General features: G+C 45.3%; 1 protein-coding gene across 3 annotated transcripts in view; it reads left to right on the forward strand.

The window, feature by feature from the left end:
• LOC139273524 (histone H2A type 1-J-like) overlaps positions 1-15509 on the forward strand; it is a 53813-nt gene extending 38304 nt beyond the window's left edge. Inside the window, exons 3-4 of one of the 3 annotated variants that reach the window (XM_070890464.1) lie at positions 2948-3034; positions 14749-15509. In XM_070890464.1, coding sequence (XP_070746565.1) covers positions 14777-15217 — 441 coding nt within the window. In that variant the 5' untranslated portion in view covers positions 2948-3034; positions 14749-14776 and the 3' untranslated portion in view covers positions 15218-15509. Of the gene's footprint in view, positions 1-2947; positions 3035-13856; positions 13924-14748 lie in introns of those variants that run through there. The other 2 variants (XR_011595178.1, XM_070890465.1) reach the window with 2 other exon arrangements.
• The last annotated feature ends 520 nt before the right edge of the window (positions 15510-16029 follow it).

Consider the following 16029-nt stretch of genomic DNA (forward strand, 5'->3'; position numbering starts at 1 on the left):
CATGACATTTTAATGATCTCTGTACCTGGACTCCCAAGTCTCTGTGGACCTCCACTGTTTTTAGCTTTTTACCATTTAGAAAGTACCTTCTTGTATCCTTTTTAGGTCCAAAGTGGATGACCTCACATTTGTCTACATTGAAATCGATTTGACGCAGTTTTGCTCATTAACTTAATCTATCGCTATCCCTTTGAAATTTGATGCTTTCAACTACACTGCCTGCAATGCCATCTTTCTTTTGTGTCAGCGGCAAATTTAGATATATGACTTTCTATTGCCATCAACTAAGTCATTAATAAATACTAGGGATAGTTGAATCCCCAACACAGATCCCTGTGGGACACCACATCCTGCCAACTTGAGAACCAACCTTTGTCCCTACCCTCTGTCACCTACAGCTCAGTCAATTTCCTAACCAGGTCAATAATTTGCAATGAATTCCTACTATCACCAAATTCCTCCACCCTGCTTGCAATCCACTTATCTGTGATGTTACAAGAAAAAGCTATATTCCAATCTGGTGATTATTTACCTTACTCACCGAATACCTACCAGTGAATTCGTACTATCACCAAATTAATCCACTCGGCTTGTGTGAACGATCCAGTGATGGATTCCCACCAGCCCGAGCTCTCTCTCTAAATCTACTGGGCCTTGTTTTCCATTATTTTTGACAGCCTATGTCTGTTTTTGAAGCAGTTTGGTCATTTTGTGCATTTATCTGAAACTTTTGAATAATCGGCAAGCGACACGTACTGATCTGCTGAGTTTATTTCCAGAGGACACCTATGCCGCGAGGGAGCAGGTTTCATAGCCAGGTTAAAATAGAATAAACCCAAACTCACATTCCAGAGATTGACGGGTACAAAAAAAACCTACACTCTCATACTAGTAGCTGACAGGTAGAGTAAAACCCGCACTCGCATAGCAGAGACTGACAGGTACAGAATTAAACCCACATTCCCACAGCAGAGACTGACAGGTACAGAATAAAACCCACACCCAGTTATCAGAACAATAATATGCAGCAAGTAAAACCCATAGTCCCCTATCATAGTCCCTGACAGGGACACACTCACACACCAGAGACTGACGGAAAGAGTAAAACTCTCTAGGAAATCCCACTCCAGTGTCCGGCTCACCGAATCATTTTGCTGGTAATTCGGATTATAATTAAAATTCTCTCAATGTGGCCCATTTAATTGGTGATAAAAGCAACTTGTGAAACAATCCCATTTTTGCTGATTTAAATAGTGACAAAAAGATGGTCTGAGCATGCACTAAGTACATGCTGCTCCCCCCTCTCACCGCCTAGTGTTTAAACCGACGGGAAGGGCCCATGTGAGCTCCCCTCCCCCAGCTCTGTCAGCGGCTGCCGTTTCCTCTGTACTGGGCTGATGATCGTTGAACACATCAGGAAGCGGAGATATCCCGGGCCCGAGTAAGGGAGCAAACAGCAGCCTCCTTACAGCAGCTCATCACATTAGCACTGTGTCCACAGATGGGCTTTGAGTCGGGGTAAGTTCAGCGGCAGTCGGGGGCTGTCTGTAAGAGGTGGAGTGGAGCAGGAATTAGTTCTGGAACATGGAGTGAGTGGGGGAAGGGAGAGGCCATTCTCGGGCTGTGTGTGTACGGTGCAAGGTAACAGAGAAAGTAAATCACCTCGCTCTTTCAAATCAGTGCTGCTTTCTTTCCCCAAATCAGTAGTGAATGTTCCTGATTCAGTTCCAATCTCAGTGTCTGTTGTTCTTGGACATTGAACAGTGGAAACACAGCCTGACTGTGGAGTGTCATAAAGTGCATCTATTGCAGGCACCAGGAGAGGAGTGTGAAAGGAGACATTTCAATAATCGGTTATTTTGTTTCGGTGTGTTGAATTCTCTAGAACCGTGTTGCAGGTGATCGAGAGATACATTGTCGCTCCCTCAGATACATCTGTGACATTCTGTTAACTGTACAGGCTCTCAGCTCTGTTTCATTAGACTGAAAACAATTGTTGTACAGCCCAGGTACCTGTGGTTATAATCCAGGAAGCGATTCAGAACTTTACAGATTGTCCCATGGAAGTGGGAGATATAAACCTGGACTCTGCCAATCGGGTGTTCCCATTCATGGACCAGTGCTGGGTTTGGGTTGTGTCTGGATGCTGATAACTTACTATAGAACTGTCTGACACAGCTGGTGTGGGGAATCTGATCACTCACCACACCTCCGCCACGACCGTCCCGCTCCTCTGCTCATGGTCGTGGCGGAGGTGTGGTGAGTGATCGAGATGGAGGGGCATTGAGGGATCGTGGCTGAGATTCGGTGGGTGATCGTGGCGGAGGTTCGGCAAATGTTTGGTGTGGATGTGCGGTGGGAGATCATGGCGGAGGTGCGGCGAATGTTTGTGGCGGAGGAGCGGCAAGAGATTGTGACGGAGGTGTGGCGAATGAGGGTACAGGGCCCAGAAGAGCCGAGGGCCCAGGGGCAGCACAGGCCAGCCCACACTGGGTCTGTGTGCACTAGGTCCGTGCAGCCGAGCAGGTCTCCAGTCCTGGTCAACCCTTGCCACTGGATAAAGTCCTAGCTCTGTCAAGTACATGTGGTGGCTGATGTGCAGCGGTCACCACACGTTAAAAAAATCCACGCACAGGCATCTTCGACCCTTTCAATTGGAGTCAGGATTGAAATATCAGGTCCTTCATTGAAACATCTGTGAGCTCACGTGGAAGCAAGTCATCCTGGTTCGAGGGACCGCCTATGATGATGATGATGATGATGATGATGAGAGAATCTGAGTGCCGCTGTACTGCAGTGAGGTCAGACAATGTCACTGTTTGTATCGCGCATTCCTCTCTCCAGATACTTTACTTTATTATAAAGAAACACATTAATTATAACTTTATTATAGTCTACAGGCACCTGTCCATGACTGTACCTAATATTTTTCTCATATTATTCTCAGAGCAAAATACTTCACCCCCAGAATAAATGTGATCTTTCCGCCACCTGGAACACAAGGAACAGTGCAGGCAGCTCCTTCTCACACACAGTAAGTACATTATCACTCACAGAGCGCAGAGACACAGAACTGACCTCAATCATATTGTCACAGGTAGCAGAAGCTGTCAGTCCCACAGTGATCCAAATCCCAGAGTTACATTATGAATCCCACAGTCACTTGGAACAGTACAATAAGATGTTGTTTCAAAGTCCAAACATATCGCTCTGAGAGGCAGATCCATTTTCACTCCCTTACTCACACACAAGGACTGACTGACACGGTGTCAATCCACAATGGGGTCTGTACACTGACTCTCAAACCCAGCAACTAACATACAAGAGCAGAGAAACGGAGGTAATGGACTGAACCAAACCTCCTGAGATAATCACAGATAATCTCAAACTAGCATAGGCCGAAAGAAGGAACAGAATCCAACAGTCACAGCAAGAATAGCTGACAACAAGAGACTGTCAATTACATAATAACTCTCGCACTCAAACACATCACCATTCTAACAGAGACATAGTGAACCCCACATCCACAAACAGTGCCGGGGACTGAGAGACACAGAATGGATCCCACACCCACAAACAGTGCCAGGGATTGAGAGACACAGAATGGATCCCACACCCACAAACAGTGCCAGGGATTGAGAGACACAGAATGGACCCCACACCCACACACAGTGCCAGGGATTGAGAGACACAGAATGGACCCCACACCCACAAACAGTGCCAAGGATTGAGAGACACAGAATGGACCCCACACCCACAAACAGTGCCAGGGATTGAGAGACACAGAATGGATCCCACACCCACAAACAGTGCCAGGGATTGAGAGACACAGAATGGACCCCACACCCACAAACAGTGCCAGGGATTGAGAGACACAGAATGGACCCCACACCCAGAAACAGTGCCAGGGATTGAGAGACACAGAATGGACCCCACACCCACAAACAGTGCCAGGGATTGAGAGACACAGAATGGACCCCACACCCACAAACAGAGCCAGGGACTGAGACACAGAATGGACCCCACACCTACACACAGTGCCAGGGACTGAGAGACACAGAATGGATCCCACACCTACAAACAGAGCCAAAGACTGAGACACAGAATGGACCCCACACCTACACACAGTGCCAGGGACTGAGAGACACAGAATGGATCCCACACCTACAAACAGAGCCAAAGACTGAGACACAGAATGGACCCCACACCCACACGCAGTGCCAGGGACTGAGAGAGACAGAATGATACATACACTCGGGCACAGTGAATGACGGATTGAGATTGAATCACAATCACATATGGTAACACACTGACTGACTGGCAGATATAGGTTAAAATCCACACTCACATATCGAAAAGTGACTGGTGCAGAGTAAAATGGATATTCACATAACTTTTATTCTGTACCTCTCAGTTTTTGTTAATACATTCTGTAAACCAGCCGATATAGAATAAAATACACACTTGCATCCCAGAGTCAGACAGCTATAAAGTAAAACACACACTCACATACCAGAGACTGGAAGATATGACTAATATCCACACTCCTGTACAAGAAACTGGCAGGTACTGATTAAAATACACAATCACATCCTGGAAACTAACAATTGGAGAGTAACAACAACAGACAAATACCAGAAATTGACAGATAAAGATTAAAACCATACTCACATTCCAAAGACTGACAGATACAGAGTAAAGCCCACACTCACACCACAGAGAGTGACACATACAGTCTATGATACACTCACACATGAGAAAATGACAGCTACAGAGTCAAACCCACATTCACATCCCAGAGAGTGACAGCTACAGAGCAAAATCAACAGCCACATAAAAGATACTGATCGATGCAGAGTCAAACACACGCTCACATCCCACAGCCTAACAGGTACAGATTAAAACAGACTCACACATCAGAAACTGACAGATACAGCACAAAAGCAGCACTATCACAGCAGAAACTGACGGGTACAGATTAAAACCCCTATTAATATACTAGAAACTGACAGGGACAAAATAAAACCCAACTCAGATTTGAGAAAATGAAAGTTACAGAGTACAACCCAGACTCACATCGCAGATATTAACATACAGAGTAAAACTCTCACTTTCATCCCAGAGCCTGAATGATAGAGGAAAACCACACTTGCATACCAGAAACTGACAGATACAGAGTAAAACTCTCACTCTCACATCAGAGACTAACAGATACAGAGTAAAATCCACACTTGCATCACAGACAGACAGCTATAGAGTAAATTCTGCACTCCCATATCCGAGACTAAGCTATACAGAGTAAAACTTACACTTACATAAAAGACAATGAGAGATACCCGCTCTCAGATATCATAAACTGACAGATACAGGCTAAAGTCCACTCTCACATATCAGAAACTGCCAGGTACTGATTAAAGCCCACGTTAACATACGAGAAAATGACAGCTATAGAATAAAACCCCACTCACATACCAGAGTCTGAATGATAAAGTATAAAATCACACTCGCATAGCAGAGAAAGACAGCTATAGAATAAAACCCACTCACATACCAAAGACGTGACTGATACAGAGTAAAACGCACACTCACATCCCAGAGACTGAGAACTACATAGTTTTACCTACATTCCTATACCGGAAACAGACAGGTACAGAAAAAATTAACACTCACATCCCAGAAACTGGCAGGTACAGAGGAAAACCCATGTTACAAATTCAGAAAATAACAGGTACAGAATAAAACTCACATAACAGAAACTGACAAGTACAGAATAAATCCCCAATCACATACGAGAAACTGACAGGTACAGGATAATACCCACATTGACATACCAGAGACCGACAGGTACAGAGTAAAATCCACACTCACATCCCGGAGACAGGCAAAAACAGAGTGGAACTCGCAGTCACATTCCAGAAGCTGACATGGTGTATAATAAAACCCACTTTTGCCCACCAAAAACTGAAGAAAGAACAACAGAACAACACTCACGTAGCAGATACTGACAGCTGTAAGAGAATAAGAAATAGTTGGCGGTAAGGCCGCTCGAGCCTGCTCCACAATTCATTACATTCATGGCTGAACTTCATCCTGAACTCCTGCCTGATACCCATTTCCCTTGATTCCCTTTGTTCTCTGTCTTGAATATACTCAATGACTGAGTGTCTCAGACCTATGTGTATAGAATTCCAAAGATTCACATCCCTCTGAGTGAATACATTGCTCCTCATCTCAGTCCTAAGTGTCCGATCCCTTATCCTGAGACTATGACCCCTAGATCGAGACTATCCAGCAAAGGGAAACATCCTCACAGCATCTACTCTGCCAAGACTTCTAAGATTTTTTTTAGGTTTCAATGAGCTCAGCTCTCATTCTTCTAAACTCCAGAGTGTATAGGTGCATTTCACTCAATCTCTCTAACCCAGGATTCAATGTTGCACCCCCTCTAATATCCTTCCTTAGGCAATGAGACCAAAACTGTGCCCAGTAATCCAGGTGTGGTCTCACCAAAGCCCTACATAATTGCAGCCACATTTCTTTACTCTTATACTCCAAACCCCTTGTAATAAAGGCCAACATATCCTTTACCTTCCTAATTGCTTGCAGTAGCTGCAAGTTAACTATATGTGATTTGTGTACAATGATACTCAAATCCCCCTGAATAACTATATTTGCTAGTCTCTCCTCTTTTAAACATTCTGCTTTTTGATTCATATAAAATTTAACACACACTCACATCCCATAGTCTGAATTATACAGTGTAAAACACACACTCACATCCCATAGTCTGAACTATACAGTGTAAAACACACACTCACATCCCATAGTCTGAACTATACAGTGTAAAACCCACACTCACATCCCATAGTCTGAACGATACAGTGTAAAACACACATTCACATCCCATAGTCTGAACTGCACAGTGTAAAACACACACTCACATCCCATAGTCTGAACTATACAGGGTGACAGATTGAGCAGAGACAGCAGCCTCTGAGCTTCCAGATCCACCTCCAAACTTCACACTCGAGCATTGAAATACTTGCCTGCTTCCCCCCCCCTACCCCCGGCCACTCGTCTCCCCGCCCAGTGTTTAAACCGACGGGAAGGGCCCATGCGACCTCTCCTCCCCCAACTCTGCCAGTGGCTGCCATTTCCTCTGTGCTGGGCTGATAATCGTTGAACACATCAGGGAGCGGAGATATCCTGGGCCAGAGTAAGGGAGCAAACAGCAGCCACCTTACAGCAGCTCATCGCGTTGGGACTGTGTCCGCAAATGGGCTTTGTGTCAGGGAATCGGGGGCTGTTTGTAAGAGGCAGAATGGAGCAGGAAGTAGTTCGGGAACGTGGAGTGAGTGGGGGAAGGGAGCGGGGATATCCCGGGCTGTGTGTGTACAGTGTAAGGTAACAGAGAAAGTTAATCACCACACTCTTTCAAATCATTGCTGGTTTCTGTCACCAAACCAGTAGTGAATGTTCCTGATTCAGTCCCAATCTCACCGTGTCTGCCCTTCTTGGACATTGAACAGTGGAAACACAGCCTGACAGTGAGGATGTGAGGAGTGTCACAAAGTGCATCTATTGCAGGCACCAGGACAGAAAGTAGACATTTCAAATTTGGTAATTTTGTTTCAGTGCGTTGAGTTCTCCAGAACCGTGTTGAAGGTGATCGAGAGATACATTGTCGCTCCCTCAGATACATCATGATCCGGGCTCTGTGACATTCTGTTGACTGCACAGGCACTTAACTCGGTTCCAATAAACTGAGAACAATTGTTGTACAGCCCAGGTACCTGTGGTTATAATCCAGAAAGTGATTCAGAATTTTACAGGTAGTCCTATGGGAGTGGAGGATATAAACCTCGATTGTATTAATCGGGTGATCCCATTCATGGACCAGTGCTGGGTTTGGGTTGTGTCTGGTTGCTGATAACTTTCTATAGAACCGTCCTACACACCTGGTGTGGAAAATCTGAGTGCCGCTGTACTGCAGTGAGGTCAGACAAGGACACTGTTTGTATCACAGTTTCCTCTCTCCAGATACTTTACTTTATTATAAACATATACATTCATTACAACTTTATTTTATATTTTCCCCATCAGTTGTCCATATCATAACTAATATTTTTCTGGTATTATTCTCAAAGCAAAATACTTCATTGAGCCAGTATAAATGATATTTCTTCCACCCAGAACACAAGAAAAAGTGCAGGCAGCTCCTTCTCACATATAGTAAGTACATTATCACTCACAGAGCACAGAGACACAGAACTGACCTCAATCCTGTTATCACAGGCAGCAGAAGCTGTCAGTCCAACAGTGATCTGAAGTGGCTGAGTTACATTGTGAATCTTACAGCCACACAGAACGGTAGGATCAAATGCTGTTTCACTATTGAAACATATCACATTCATATACCAGATACTGAAATATACAGAATAAAACCCACACTTGCACACCAGAAACTGATGGGTATAGATTAAACCCCACACATAGACCAGAAAATGACAGCTATGGGATAAAACCAACACTCAAATACCAGGAACTGACAGGTACAGATTAATCCCCACTTTCACATATCAAAGACTGAAAGGTACATCTTAAAACCACTCTCTCATACCAGAAACAGACAGATACAGAATATCACCCACACTCACATACCAGAAACTAATAGGTACAGATTAAAGCCCACAATAATAGACCAGAAATTGATAGGTACAGATTAACCCCACACTCATATACCAGAAACTGATATGTACAGATTAAACCCACACTCACATACCAGAAACTGATGGGTACAGGTTAAACCCCACATTCGCATACCAGAGATTGAAATGTATAGAATAAAATACACACTCACATATAAACTGACAGTTACAGAAAAAATACACAGTCACATACCAGAGACTGACAGGTACAGATTAAAGACCACACTCACATACCAGAAACTGACAGGTACAGATTAACCCCACAGTCATATACCAGAACCGAGAGGTACAGAATAAACCCACACTCACATAGCAAGCTGACAGGTGCAGATTAACCCACACTAACATACCAGAGACAAATGGATACAGAATAAACACCACACTCAAATACTAGGGAGTGACAGGTACAGATTAAAACCCACAATCACATAACCGAAACTGAGGGGTAGAGAGTAACCCCAACAATCATATACCAGTAACTGACAGGTACAGATTAAATGCCACATTCATATACCAGAGATAGACAGGTACAGAATAAAATACACACTCTCATACTATAATCTGACACCATCAGTTCCCGGGTGATCCAGACCGCCGTGCGCCTGCTGCTGCCTGGGGAGCTGGCCAAACACGCCGTGTTGGAAGGGACAAAGGCGGTAACCAAGTACACCAGCTCCCAGTAAAACTCCACGCTGTCCTGAGAACAAACCAGAAACACAACGGCTCTTTTAAGAGCAACCCACGACCTCTCTGAAAGACCTAAAGCGCATCACCCTTTAGACTCAATTTACTGTAATTATTTCCTGAACAAGTGTGTTTGGGAACCTTTGCAGTTCCAGCTGTGGAGTTAGTTTTGAATTAACATAAGCAGCTTCACTGTCTGGTTCGACATTAGGACCGCTGTTGAATTTCCCGCCATTCAAGCTACAAACACGATTCCTTGTCGCTCGTTCCCATTTACAGCGCCTGCCGAGGAATTAAGAGCTTGTTTAGGGAATGAGGCTCAGATTTCAGTCACCTCATTCTCTCGCAAGCCCTTTACAAGTTTATTTTTCAATTCCTGTTACGGTCAATCCGTTTATTAACCCGGGACTCCCTGCAGTGTAAAAACCCAGAATGGGAGTTCGTACAGAGACCAGAACGGGAGCAGTGTGAACACTCTATCCCTCTTCCCTTTTCACATAAGGGCTCCCAGTTCTGGTCTCACTCCCGCCTGTGCGGAAGATCAATCCATGATTTGTGATTCCCAACTTTTACACAGTTTGAGCTGGAATGTGTCCTGTTACAGAATCAGTGAGGATTGATTGCCGTCCGTTACAGACAGATTGACAGTGAACGCGAATTTAATTTTGATTGTAACAGCCTGGAATTAGTAAGGGAAATATGGAATTAAATAAAAGGAAGTAAAATCTGTTTGTAAACCTTTGGCTAATGGTGCATTTATTAACATAATCCGCACTTTAAAAAATTATTGGCGGTGTTTTTGAAATTAAAAATCGTTCGAGGTGTGACTGTTGAGGACAGGAATTTCCGCCCTCGTTTCATTGGTGGTCTCAACAGACAATGGGTAAGGCGAGAGATTAACATTCAACGGCGATTTCAGTAAAGAATCATCATGACTGGAGGAGGCAAAGGACTGGGTAAAGGCAGAGCCAAACGGCACCATAAAGTGCTCCGTAATAACATCCAGGGCATCACCAAACCAGCCATCCGCCGCCTGTCTCGCCGTGGCCGTGTCAAGCGGATCTCGAGCCTGATCTACGAGGAGACCCGCGGGGTGCTGAAGGTTTTCCTGGAGAATGTGATCAGGGATGCGGTCACCTACACTGAACACGCCAAGCGCAAGACGGTCACTGCCATGGATGTGGTGTACGCTCTGAAACAGCAGAGCTGCACTCTCTATGGATTCGGCGGCTGAATAACGTGACCCTTTCCCCCTAACACAACACAAAGGCTCTTCTCAGAGCCACCCACCTCCTCACAGAGAGAGCAGTGACCTGGGGAACGGGGGCGAGATAGTTGATTTACATTTTGTTCTGTATAGATATGTTTTTTGCCAAGATCTATATTGTGGTGTTAGGTGTTTTAAATCAGCATATACACGATGGACAGAATGTCCTTTTAGTCTTCAAATCATAGACATTTACGGGGCATTCCAGATGAAGGTAATACTGAAAAAACTAATGTAGTTAGAACATAAGAACATAAGAAATAGGAGCAAATGTAGGCCATACGGCCCCTCGAGCCTGCTCCGCCATTTAATACGATCATGGACTCTGGTCTACTTCCCTGCCCCATATTCCCTTATTCCCTTATCATTAAGAAACTGTCTGTTTCTGTCTTAAATTTATTCAATGTCCCAGCTCTCTGAGGCAGCGAATTCCACAGATTCACAATCCTCAGAGAAGAAATTTCTCCTCATCTCAGTTTTAAATGGGCGACCTCTTATTCTAAGATTAAGCCCTCTAGTTCTAGTTTCCTCTAGCAGTGGAAACATCCTCTCTGCATCCACCTTGTTAAGCCCCCTCATAATCTTATATGTTTCGATAAGATCACCTCTCATTCTTCTGAATTCCAATGAGTAGAGGCCCAACCTACTCAACCTTTCCTCAAGTCAACCCCCTCATTCCGGAATCAACCTTGTGAAACTTCTCTGAACTGCCTCCAAAGCAAGTATATCCTTTTGTAAATATGGAAACCAAAACTGCATGCAGTATTCCAGGTGTGGCCTCACCAATACCCTGTACAACTGTAGCAAGACTTCCCTGCTTTTATACTCCATCCCCTTTGCAATAAAGGCCAGATTCCATTGGCCTTCCTGATCACTTGCTGTACCTGCATACTAACCTTTTGTGTTTCATGCACAAGTACCCCCAGGTCCCGCTGCATTGCAGCACTTTGAAATCTTTCACCATTGAAATAATAACTTGCACTTTGGCAGAAAAAAATCAAAGAGCATGACCTCACACTTTCCAATATTATACTCCATCTGCTAAATCCTTGCTCACTCACTTAGCCTGTCTATGTCCTTTTGCAGAATTTTTGTGTCCTCCTCACCCATTGCTTTTTCTCCCATCTTTGTATCGTCAGCAAACTTGGCTGCGTTACACTCGGTCCCTTCTTCCAAGTCATTAATATAGATCATAAATAGTTGGAGTCCTAGCACTGATCCCTGTGGCATCCCATTGGTACTGATTGCCAACCCGGGAATGAACCATTTATCCCCACTCTCTGGTTTCTGTTTGTTAGCCAATCCTCTATCCATGCTAATATATTACCCCCAACCCCGTGAACTTTTATCTTGTGCAGTCAGTAACCTTTTATGTGGCACCTTGTCAAATGCGTTCTGGAAGTCCAAATACACCACATCCACTGTTTCCCCATTATCCACCCTGTTCGTGACATCCTCAAAAGAATTCCAGCAAATTTGTCAAACATGACTTCCCCTTCATAAATCCGTACTGTTACATCTATGTTACAGCAGTGACAGATAAGAAAGGTGTTGAATTAAACGATGGGAGGAAGGCAGCATCAGGGCGGAAGGACAGTGAGGGTCCCTTGCCCTCATAGAAGGACTCCCAAGTCCTATACAGAAGTGACCCTCAGGCAATCTCGGTTACAAGCCGGTCAATGTCTCGAACATGTAGAAATGTAGATCGACAAACACAGCTGTTCAGATTATTGAATGTATATATAGAAAAAAACGTGAATGAACCTTCCTCATAAGTCCGGCCGTCATTAACCATTTTTGCCTGAGAGCAGAATAGAAACATAAAGAACGGAGTATAAATCGGGAGTATAAATTGATGACCTAATTTAAGAATTTGAGATTGTGGCGAGCAATAAATCTGATTGGTATCTTTAAACATCCAATCAGAGAGATACAGAACAATGGAAATTGACAACGCAGCCAATGAACCAATCACAGTCATTGCCTTCACCCATCCCTCATTAGCATAGGGCTGTGGGCGGAGTGTGGGGCTGCCTATATAATGCGAGCCCAGAGCAAGATTTTCTTCATATCCGTGCCTGACTGAACAAGACGATGCCTAGGGTGGCTTGACCCATCCACCTCCATGGAGGTGTGTGGGGGACCTGACCCATCCACCTCCATGGCACGAACCTGGTATTGCAGTACTTCCAGGAACGGTGCAGTGGCTCTAGGCCTTTTGGCTAAGAGCATTGGCGCAGAGTGATCCTTGAATGGGCCCAAGGTGACCTCTGGCGTTTGTGATTTGACAAAGAATTGGAACGATTGGCTACGAATTTAAAAAAAAAAACAATTTCGAAAAAGGGTGCCAAGAAAGTCATCAAGAAAACACCACCAAAGGGCGGCAAGAAGCGCCGAAAGTCGAGGAAGGAGAGTTACTCCATCTACATCTACAAAGTGATGAAGCAGGTTCACCCCGACACCGGCATCTCCTCCAAGGCCATGGGCATCATGAACTCGTTTGTGAACGATATTTTCGAGCGCATTGCGGGTGAGGCTTCCCTCCTAGCCCATTACAACAAGCGCCGCACCATCAGTTCCAGGGAGATCCAGACCGCCGTGCGCCTGCTGCTGCCCGGGGAGCTGGCCAAGCACGCCGTGTCGGAAGGGACAAAGGCGGTGACCAAGTACACCAGCTCCAAGTAAAACTTCACGTTGTCCTGACAGAACAAACCCCAAACACAACGGCTCTTTTAAGAGCCACCCACAACATCATTGAAAGAGCTGCACAAACACATCAGCCTTTAGACTGAATTTACTGTAATTATTTCCCGAACAAGTGTGTGTGAGAACCTTTGTAGTTCCAGCTGTAGATTTAGTTTTGAATTCTCATAAGTAGCTTCACTGACCGGCTTGACCTTGGCGTCACTGGAATTTCCTGCAGTGAGTAAACTACAAACACGGTCCCTGATCTCTTTCCCTTTGTTCTCAGACCCGTTCATTCACAGCGCCTGCTGACGAATTTATTTTGGGGGGCGGGGAAACTCCGATTTCAGTCACACTCTCACTCAAGCCCTTTTCACGTGTTTTTTTTATTCCGTTGCGCTCAGTCTGTTTATTAACCCGAGACTCCCCGCAGTGTAACAACCCAGAATGGGAGTTCTTAGAGACTAGAACAGGGGCAGTTTGAACTCTGTCCCTCTTCTCTTTTTTTACAGAAGGACTCTCCGTACTGGTCTCACTCCCAAAGCAGCTCCTGTGAAAACAAGTTCACTTTTACAAAGATGGAGCTGGAATGTGTCCCGTTACAGAATCAGTGGGGACTGAGTCCCGCCCGTTACAGACAGTTTGAAACTGAAGCCGAATTTAATCCTGATTGTAACAGGTTGGAATTTGCAAGGGGAACATGGAATAAGACAAAAGGAAACAAAAAGTGTTTTGAAGTATTTGGCTAATGGTGAAGTTGCTAACATAATCCGCAATTTTCACAATTATTGGCGGGATTTTTGAATTAAAAAAATCGTTAGGTTCTGGCTGTTGAGAACCAGTAATTTCCGCCCTCCTTTCATTGCTGGACTAAGCAGGCTGTGATTGGTCATCGGAAACAGCCAATGAAATCCACGACAGAGTGACCAATCACAAGTTTGCTCCCTGCGTCCATCCAGAAGGTATAAGAAGGGCAGACTGCTCCTGGGCACGGCCAAGGGTGCCATCAGCCGGCGGTCGAGGGGGTCGTTCAACCTGACTGCCTGCCTCTCTTCCGCTCTTACATCCGGTCCAGGGTGTCCTTGGAGATGGAGCACGTGGTGTCCACCGGTACGCTCGCGGCCTTCCGCGAGAGGTGGGCACCGGAGGGACTGGAGTGCATCATCACGCCCGGCAACCAAATTTTAATTTGATTTTACGTTTTTTAAGTTTAATTTGTCTTAATTGCCGGTGCTTTTAGTGTCCCCCTTCCCTTTTATAGGGGGCACTGGGAAAAATTGTGATTTTAGTGCCCAAAAAAAAGAAAAACACAAAAAAAAAGGGGGGGGAAAAAAAAGGGCCTTGTAAATGTCTGGAGTGTCACCCAGGTCGGGTGGCACCGTTTAATGTTTTTATGTTTTGCAGGTAAACTCAAAAGAGTTAAGAAGGGCAGATGTGGGAGGAGTTTCTCATTCCTTGTCTGAACCTGCGGATTGTGGAAATGTATGGAAGAGTAAAAACTAGCGGTAAAGCTCGGGCCAAGGCCAAGGCCAAGTATCGCTCCTCCCGGGCCGGACTGCAGTTCCCTTCGGGCCGTGTTCACAGGCTCCTGCGAAAGGGGAACTACGCTCAGCGTGTGGGTGCCGGAGCCCCGGTCTACATGGCTGCTGTGCTCGAGTATCTGACCGCTGAAATCCTGGAGCTAGCCGGCAACGCGGCCCGCGACAACAAGAAGACCCGCATCATCCCTAGACACCTGCAGCTGGCCATCCGCAACGACGAGGAGCTCAATAAGCTGTTGGGAAAGGTGACCATCGCTCAGGGCGGGGTGTTGCCTAATATCCAGGCTGTGCTGCTGCCCAAGAAAACCACCACTTCGTCCAAGACCAAGTAAAGCGGACAAGATTTAAACTAATAACCCAAAGGCTCTTTTCAGAGCCACTCACAGTATCTGTGAAAGGGCTGCTTACTGTATTAATGGAGACCTTGTGTTCAGGTACCAATAAATTGGTCTATTTCAGACCTGTATGCGGGAGTTTTCAGTTCCTGGTATCTGCATTACGGTTCTCTGCTCACGCAAACTGTTCTAGTTAGCAGCTAATAATTAAACTACAGTTGTCAGAGATTCAAAACTTGTATAAATACCGCAACCGGTTCCCTAAATATTATTTAATCTATCAATGAAAGCTGTATGAAGAAATTCGGCGGTTATTAAAATGGCCTAGTTTAATTCTGGTCTGGTTTGAGAGTTTGAATGCTGGTTCTGTTCCCAGGATCTCCGGCCGTTCCGGGCTGTGTATTTCTCTCCTAAGCCGGTCAGCTTAGGCCTACACTGAGCAGCCAAGCGCAAGACGGTCACTGCCATGGATGTGGTGTACACTCTGAAACGGCAGGGCCGCACTTTCTATGGATTCAACGCGACCCTCTCCCCCAAGCACAAAGCAAAGGCTCGTCCAAGTGCCACCCACCGCCTCACGGGGGGAGGGGAGGGGATGCAGGGAGGTTGATATAGTTCATTTACATTTTGTTCGGTATAGATAGATATTTTTCGCCAAGGTCTATATGTTTTAAATCAGCAAAAGTACGATGGACGGAATATCCTTTTAGTTTCAGAATTATAGATATTTATCATCGAAGCTTACAACACGGAATGAGGCCACTTCGGCCCATCGTGTCCGTGCCGGCCAACAAAAGGCTATCCAGCCG

Source organism: Pristiophorus japonicus, chromosome 9, assembly GCF_044704955.1.
Source record: "Pristiophorus japonicus isolate sPriJap1 chromosome 9, sPriJap1.hap1, whole genome shotgun sequence".
Taxonomy (NCBI): Eukaryota; Metazoa; Chordata; class Chondrichthyes; family Pristiophoridae; genus Pristiophorus; species Pristiophorus japonicus.